The 8,702-nt window shown below is 49.0% G+C and overlaps 1 protein-coding gene across 1 annotated transcript in view; it reads right to left on the bottom strand.

The window, feature by feature from the left end:
- LOC129821818 (protein jagged-1b-like) overlaps window positions 1–8,702 on the bottom strand; it is a 43,160-nt gene extending 34,458 nt beyond the window's left edge. Inside the window, exons 1-2 of the mRNA XM_055879494.1 lie at window positions 7,892–8,702; window positions 3,773–4,102 (exon numbers count right to left, since the gene is read on the bottom strand). Coding sequence (XP_055735469.1) covers window positions 3,773–4,102; window positions 7,892–8,041 — 480 coding nt within the window. The 5' untranslated portion in view covers window positions 8,042–8,702. The remainder of the gene's footprint in view (window positions 1–3,772; window positions 4,103–7,891) is intronic.

Raw genomic sequence — 8,702 nt, 5'->3', positions numbered from 1 at the left:
GAGAAAGCGAGTGAAAGAGAGAGAGAGACCCAAATGAAAGAGTGTTCTAACTGAGCTCTCTGTCCTCCTCTCTCCTCTCATAACCCCTTGGTGACTGGGTCAGCCTGACTACCTACACGCCAATGCACAGGTAAACCCATAGTGTGTGTGTGTGTGTGCGTGTGTGCATGTGTGCGCGTGCGTGCGTCTGTGTGTAGTCGATCATATTAGACCCGACCCAGAACACAGGAGAGTACTGGCTGAAATACGTTTGCATAGTTTCTCTACTTTGCATGTTTGATAGCAGTTCAGTTGTTCCTGGAAACCCGGTTGTCACAGAGAGAGCAAACAGGTAAGAGAGGACGGAAGTATGATGCTAAAACAAAATGTGATTTATTTTGACGTTTTAACCACTAACTCTCACTAACCCTTAGTTAACCCGTACTCTAACCTTAGCCCTTACCTCGACCTTACTCACCCCTAGGTAGAGAACAAATAGTGGCCCTTCCTCAACATTTCTGTGGATATTGCCTGTTTTGTCCTCTCTGGCATGGCCACCTAGTGACATCCCTGAGAACCCTAGTGTGGGAATTATGAGACGTACTTCCAACTCTGACCTTTGACTGCTGACGGTTCCTGGTACTACTGCCCTCACAAGACTGGCCCACATTCACAAGAGGTTAGACTTAAAAACAGTACTGTATGTGTGTCATTGACATTTTTTTTTTAAACTCTACAACCTGAACATACAACACAATAGGAAACAATGTACAAGCGTGGCTTTTTAAATAACCTTCACGAACAACTAAGGCGGTGGGAGTGAACGAGGAAAGAAAAGAAAGAGAGTGAAAAAAAAATAATTGTAGATGATGATATGGTTACAGAAACACACGCACCACACACACGCACGCACGCACCACGCACGCACCACACACGCACCACACGCATGCACACACACACACACACCACACACACACACACACACACGCACCACACGCATGCACACAAACACACAAGCACCACACACACACACACACACACAATCAGCTGAACGTGACTCCCACCAGTTGCGAGATCTCTCCCTCTGGCAGAGAATCTGACCTAGGATCAGATTGAGTGGCTCAACACATCAGGTCAAGATTACGAAAGACTGACCTAAGATCAAGAGATGAGGACCACAGCCCATTCAGTTCTCTTTAACGGTATTCGTTCAGTGCCTATCACAAAGTCATTTGTCACAGGGACTCTTAACCCTCCTCTAAAGCTAGCCCCAAGTCAACAGCAGTACGAGGGAAAAAGTTATTAAGAGTGGAAAGCAAAGCAGGACACTTAAACGGTTTAGTGTAAACCACACTGTACATTGATGTCAATGGGAGCCGAAAGTTCAAGTTATGCACATCCGATCTAGAGTAACAATTCTATAGGATTCTGATCTTTGAGAGGAACAAGGCTTTGGAGACATTATAATGCACCTTTGTCTGAGAGCTACCCGGCAACTCCTTCTGGTGCACCGCCTATTCACTCCGTCCATTCATTCAGAAACTGTGGAAGTTTCCTCTGCCACATAGACAAGAAAAAGACAATCCCCACAGTCCCCCTCTTTCCGCCAATCAGATATGCGAGTTGGAAACAACATGAGGACCATGCGACTTGAGAAATGACCTCACGGTTCAAAATGCTTTTGATGTTTTATATGTGAACGGAAACGCCTTCGCTAAAACATCCCAGACCAGGCCGCTTAGCTGTCCCTGGACTTGGGGTCAAACTGCAGCCAAATCCTTCAGTCCATATGATCAGACAGTGAGGGGCTGGGCAGACAGCGGGGAAATATAATACACATTCACAAACACACACACACACACACACACACACACACACACACACACACACACACACACACACACACACACACACACACACATGCAGGTTATTCACACCCAAAACACAAGCAAATACAAACGTGCGCGCACACACACGCGCACACACACACACTCATTTCCCTGAATAGATTAGTGGAGAGAAAGAGCGAGGGCGAGGGATAAAGGGAGCTCACCTTTCCTCATAATGACTGTGCTCACCTGTTCATCACCTGGGGCAGAGGGATCAGAATACTGCCTGAGCCTCCCCCGTCTCCCCCCTATTTCCCCTGGCCTCTCCCCCTACCTCCTGGAGACGGCCAGATAATGTGAGTCATTCAACCGCAGCTCTCCCCATAGAAATGCTGGCCTGCCTCTGAGTGTCTCTCTCCTCTCCCCTGCAGCCCAGCCCGCCCCACGGCTTGGCCCTGAAACGGATCCAGATAGACTTTCTGCGGGAGAGTTTTCTCACACTCATACCTGCCACTCACACACCTCCCCAACATAGGGGGGGGAAGTGTGTGTGTGTCCGTACACATGTGTGTGTTCCAGACGCCTGAGGCCAGAACACACAGACCTGTGCGCTCCAACACCAGGCCAGCTGCTGAGCACGACCAGCCTTATTCCCAGTCCGCCTCAAAATCTTTTTTCGATTTTTTGATTGAACCTTTATTGAACTAGGCAAGTCACTTAAGAACAAATTCTTATATACAATGACGGCCGACCAAACCGGTTAAGAACAAATCTCAACCAGGGCTTTGCACAATATTACAAACATTATTACTAGGCAATAGGAATATAATTGCGACCACATCGTCAGCTCTCGGTCCCCATTGATATAATACCTCCATTATGCGTAACCATTCAACCTCACTGAGAGGTCAGAAACGAAGCCTTCCAGACCATTAACGGAAAGAAATATCGACCGCTCTCGTTGAGACGGTACACAAAGGAACAAACAACCGTTCCGATCTCTGGAAGGAATGACCATGTAGCGCAGCCGTCCTGCATGTGCCAAGTCATTTAAAAGGGATTCTAGTCGCTGCGGCTCTGACCCCGAAACGACTTGGAAACAAAGAGACAGTAATTACAGCCAAAAAGCCAGGGAACTACTTCTAATGGACGTGGATGGGGGGGGGGGGGGAATAAAGGGGTGTAAAACAGAGGGATGAACTCTGCTCGTTGTGAACATTAGTGTTCCTCTTCCACCAGCGAAACGCTTTCATCCCCCTCCAGATGTCTGCCCCCCCCCCCCCCCCCCTCACCCCCCTAGTGAAGATCTCAGGGCTTAGTAACAGGCAAATAGAACAACGTATTTGTGAGCAGCAGCAATACACAATACACACAACCTCAAGGCTTCAAGATTCTTCTTTACTTGTATTTGTTGCTTCTATTTTCCGCTCTTCCTGTTTTGTTTGGGTCGGGAGACGCCGGTGAGGAATAGAGGGAGACGGAGGACTGAAGAGAGAGAGAGAGATAGAATTGGATTATCGATGGGTCTAATGTGCGATTAATAGGTTGGCTCTTTAACGAAGAGTCGTAGCCACCAGCCTGGACGACGTGTCCGGTACAGACACAGACGTGTCGGTGCACAAAGTCAGACAGAGAGGCGCGAATATCAGCGACCGTAATGACGCAACAACACAACAGCTTAGAGTTTCGGAGGAGAGAGAGAAAGCGAGAGATAAGGAGAGGGAGAGGAAGAACCAGGGAGAGAGAGAGAAGGAAGGAGAGACAGTGCATCATCTCAGCATCAAAACCAAGGCCTATGTTTAGACAAGGAGAAATTTGCTACTAGTTTCTGCAAATAGTAGCAAAGCCGCTTGACTGAACGCTAAGAGCTCGTGTCAACACTGTCACAGGTCTCCTGTGTGTACCTACTTGAACCGTATCATGTTACCGTAGTAACAACATTGTGGTTACACTTCTGTACTCACCGGCCAGGCGTATTTGAAGGGAATGATGACGTGCCCTGTAGTGACATCCTCTCTTCCCCCTCCTCCGTCGTGCCCTCGATGACGGAGGGATTGGGTGTTGCCCCCCAGGACGGTGGTGCTGCCCGCCCCGAAGGTGCAGGCTCCTGTGGGGACGACCCGGGCCTGGTACTCCTTGAGGCAGGCCCTGAAGAAGGTGTCACACTGGTCCGTGAGAGAGCAGCGCTGCCCCCCGGTGGCCTGGAGGTCACAGCACTCCCCACTCTGCAGCACACCATGGGGGTTCTGGAAGTGACGGATCTGGAGCTCAAACATTCCCACTGCACACACAGCCTGGAGAGAGAGGGAGACAGGAGAGTTAGGATGTGGTATAACTCATACACACACACACACACACACACACACACAGGGAATCATACACACCACCCAAAGAGAGGGCGAATCTATGGGAACAAAAAGCGTCTGGTTCCCGATGTCATATTTCTTGAAAAAACGTTCATGAATGTGATGAATACACCTGCTTAATGGGTGGAGTATCATTTTTCATCCCAAAGCTCTCCAGCTATGGTAATCTATGGATAGCATGCCCTCCCTCTCTCTCTCTCTCTCTCTCTCTCTCCTCTCTCTGTATCATCTGCTTCATTAGGGTTACCAGACTACGGTCATCCTATTCTAAGAGGTAGAAAGAGAAGGTGTTTGAGAAAGGAAAGATAACATTGATTCACACCACTTCCTCCCCACACCGGAAGAAACTTAAAATCCCTCATCCAAATGGAGATACGCCCCCATTCCAGCAATCCTCTCTCTCTCTCTCTCTCTCTCTCTCTCTCTCTCTCTCTCTCTCTCTCTCTCTCTCTCTCTCTCTCTCTCTCCCTCTATCTGTCTTCATCTTTCCCTCCCCGCTTCTTTACCCTTCTCCCTCGCTGTCTCAGTCTCCCTCTTTCGCCTCTCCCCTCCCCTGCGTCATGCACTTCCTCCACCTCTCCATCCAGCTCCTTTCTGTCCTACTTCTCCTGTATCAGTAGCCCTCCCTTCTTTTCTCTCCCTCTCTCCCCAGGGGGACTTAAGACACTGGGAACCTGGCCACAGTTTCTCTCTCCTCCTCCTCCCTTCCTTCTCTATCTGGGAACAGGCTGTAACTCTTGCCTTCTCTCCTTCTCTCTGCACCAGCTTTTCTTCTCTGTTTTGTTGCCATTCTTCTTTTCATCTCTCTTTCTGCCTCTCCCCCTCTCTCTCTGTTTGCCTGTCTCTCTCTCTCTCTCTTTCTCTCTCCCTCCTCCCAGAGCTTATAAAGCATTCTCCTCAGCTGGGTGCGGAAGGGCACAGACACGCTGGTAGAGCTAACAAGCTCCCCAGAGAGACAGGTGTGTTGGTGTGTTGTATAGCAAGGAAATAATTGTTATGACTTCCAACGGCTATAAAACCACAAACCGCAAATGCACGTGTCACACAAACACACACATACACGCGCGCGCGCACACGTCGCATACAATGGAATGACGTGACAAAGAATAGTGGTGCAATAGTCCTGCTGCACACAACCTGGCCGTAGCCAGTTAGAAGAATAGCTGGTAAGTCAGCCCATTGTTCTTGTGGCATTCTGTCCCTCACCTGTCCCTGTCCCTGTCCCTGGGCTAGGGTGCCAAAGTCTCCTACATCAAACAGCCTGTGGAGATACAGGCCCACTCATCACTCTGCATCCTCCTTTCTTCCTCTCCTCTCTCCCCCCCTCTCTCCCCCCTCTCTCAGCCATTCCGAGCATACCTGCCTTTCAGCGCTCCATCAGACCGCTCCGAGCGCTCAGTCTCGACCATCACCGTGGAGAGCTGCGGTCATTAAGTCCCCCGTTTAACCCCAAAATAGGGCGAGACCAGGACCACAACCTGAACACTGGAGTACCACGTTTGGATATGTACACTGACTAACACCATTGGTAAACACTTTCCTTTTAATATGGTTAAATATGGCACCATCGGGACTGTTCTGTAATAACAGTACAATATCAGGACAACATTATACACTGTCTCAAACCACATTCATAAATCATTCTGAATGCTCGTATCTGCATTGCACTGAATCTGACACATCCCCAGACCTGAGTAATACAGGTTGTTAAGCGTTACCCTACTGGCACAGGTTATAGTGTCTTCAATGCTGAAATGGATGCAGGATATCAACTCTACTGCTCTCCCCCTACATTAGAAATGTCCCACAGCACGGTAGGTCTGCGTCGTACTGCAGTAGGGGAAGGCAATGTTATATTAGCGAAGAGCTTCAGAGCTGGGTGCAGTGGATCCATGTGGATCTTCCTGTACATTCACACGCCCTAGTGCTACAAGGCTGTGGCCGCTGACCCAACACACACACCCCAGTCCATGAGTCCACACGCACGCAAAGACACACACACACACACACACACACACACACACACACACACACAGGCTTCTCATCTCACACACACACACATACAGAACGTCCTGATATTGCCCCTGCACTGAGGGCTGTGTCACCCTGCCAGTGGGGGGCCCTTCTAGGCCAACAACCATAGCCTGGGGCGGGGCTGGGAGGGGAAGAGAACACATTCAGCCAGTGCTCTACCTCCAGGCTTTCCCTCTTGGTCTGTGTGAACTTGAACTTGAATGTGATAGGCCTATGTCCAATTTGACTGAATGTGAATGGGTTTTCTATGTGGTCATAGTGGTTTGAGTGTGGCGTTTTGGAAGCACACTCATTATTACATTGTTATTACCATTATAAGGATAACTGAAAAGGAGACTGGAAAGATTTGTCATGGGTCCCCAGATCCTCAAAAAGTTATACAGCTGCACCATCGAGAGCATCCTGACCGGTTGCATCACCGCCTGGTATGGCAACTGCTCGGCATTTGACCGCAAGGCGCTACAGAGGGTAGTGTGTACGGCCCAGTACATCACGGGGGCCAAGCTTCCTGCCATCCAGGACCTATATACTAGGCGGTGTCAGAGGAAGGCCCAAAAAATTGTCATAGACTCCAGTCACCCAAGTCATAGTACCAGAGCGCAAATTCTATGTTCAAAAGGCTTCTTAACAGTTTCTACCCCCAAGCCATAAGACTGCTGAACAATTAATCAAATGGCCACCCGGACTAATTACATTGACACCCCCCTTTACCCCTACCTATATGTACAAATTACCTCGACTAACCTGTTTCCCCCCCCTGCCCCCCCCCCCCCCCCCTCACATTGACTCGGCACTGGTACCCCTGTATATAGCCTCAATATCGTTATTTTATTGTGTTACTTCTTAATTTCATTTTTTTTTACTTTAGTTTATTTAATAAATAGTTTCTTAACTCTGTATCTTATTGTTGGTTAAGGGCTTGTAAGTAAGCATTGTATTCGGCGCATGTGACAAATCACATTTTATTTATAAGGTAGCCTATACTATGCTGGACTATTCCTGGCCATCTGCAGAACTTTTACACATCATAGGACTGCATTCATGAAAAGGTGTGAGGCAGGGAGGCAAGTGTGCGCCCCCCCACACACACACACAGGGACATACTGACAAACAATTCCCTTGAATCCCCCTCGCACGTTGTAAGTAAAGTGTAGTAGTAGTTAACACATAGAAGGCGGCCTTACTCCATCCACAGGCACCATAACAGTTAGCTTGCTATTTCCCATAAAGGATTTATTTTTACACCGTTATAGCCTACAGGAGACCGTTATTCTGAACATTTCCCTCTGCAGTTCTGGTTCAAACGATTCACTTCACGGACGGGTCGTCTAGCCCTTTTCAACGGGAAAGCAAAGCAATTACAGTGTTACAGGCTTAGAATCCCAATAACAAAAAATGGTGTAACCAAAGACCATGGTTGGTAAAGACGTGAAGGTTTGCTCCTGTAGCCTACAGATGAAAGGACACGCCCATGGAGCAACAAGTGGATGACACGCGACTTTTAAGACGCACAAAAACTGGTGGGCACAGCGCCATTTGGAGCAAGGGGAGACATATTGACAAGAGAACCAGGGAAGTAGAATGTGGGCACCATTATTAACTCTGTGGGAAGAAAACACCAACTGTAAAAGTCAGGGCAGGGTTAGCAACTGCCGAAAATAGCGCTTAATCAGTACGGCTTACTTGCGGTTGCAGAGAAAAGGCGACGATAAAAATCACGGTCCACTGCTGTGCCCGGCCCCGTTCTTTCCTCATCTCTGTCCTGGTGCTGATCCTCGCGCCTCCACTGCAGCAATCAACCGGCTTTCGTCCGTGCACTTTTTCTCTCTCCATCTCAACGTCAAAGGATCGAGAACTTAAAACAATGCGGGTGTCCCCTCTTCTCTATAATATCCCTTTCTCAGCTCTCTTTGAGCGCCAGGTCATCGTGTCGTACTTGGCATTGTTGCCTTTCTTGTACTGTTCCCCTTGGGGAGTTCCTCCTGTCTGCCCGCCCCTCCTCGACCACTCTCCCCGGCTTCTCCCTCTCTTGGTGCGGTATCCAGAGTGGGTCTTTCCACAGAATAAGAAAAAACACTCACTCCACCAGGTCGATCTTCCCTTCACCTGCCGTTAAGGCTTCGAATGTCAGACCTGCTGGCTCCCTGGCTTGAGCTCTCATCCCAGTTACACTCTCCCTCTGCGCAACGCACTCGCCCTTTTAAACTAAACACATACGCATACACCCTTTCCCTCTTTGCGCAAAGGACTCAAATTGATAGCCAACTGAAGTAGAATCTCCCTCTCTACAAGTCAAGACTCTACTCTCTCTTGTTTGTCCACTGCATGCTGCGTCCCTCACTCTTTCCGTAGGCTTTCCAAACCCGTGTGGTCACTTTCGCTCAGGGCTAACAGATCCGAATGACCCAGGTTCTGATCAAGTAACCGTGCGTATCGGCTGTGGGAAAGAACTCCGCGAAAAGGGATGCCAGCCAGTGACGAGAGGCTTTGTGTG

This window comes from Salvelinus fontinalis, chromosome 24 (assembly GCF_029448725.1).
Source record: "Salvelinus fontinalis isolate EN_2023a chromosome 24, ASM2944872v1, whole genome shotgun sequence".
NCBI lineage: Eukaryota > Metazoa > Chordata > Actinopteri > Salmoniformes > Salmonidae > Salvelinus > Salvelinus fontinalis.
Note: the sequence above shows the minus strand (reverse complement) of the source record. Positions and strands in the feature narration are given on the sequence as shown.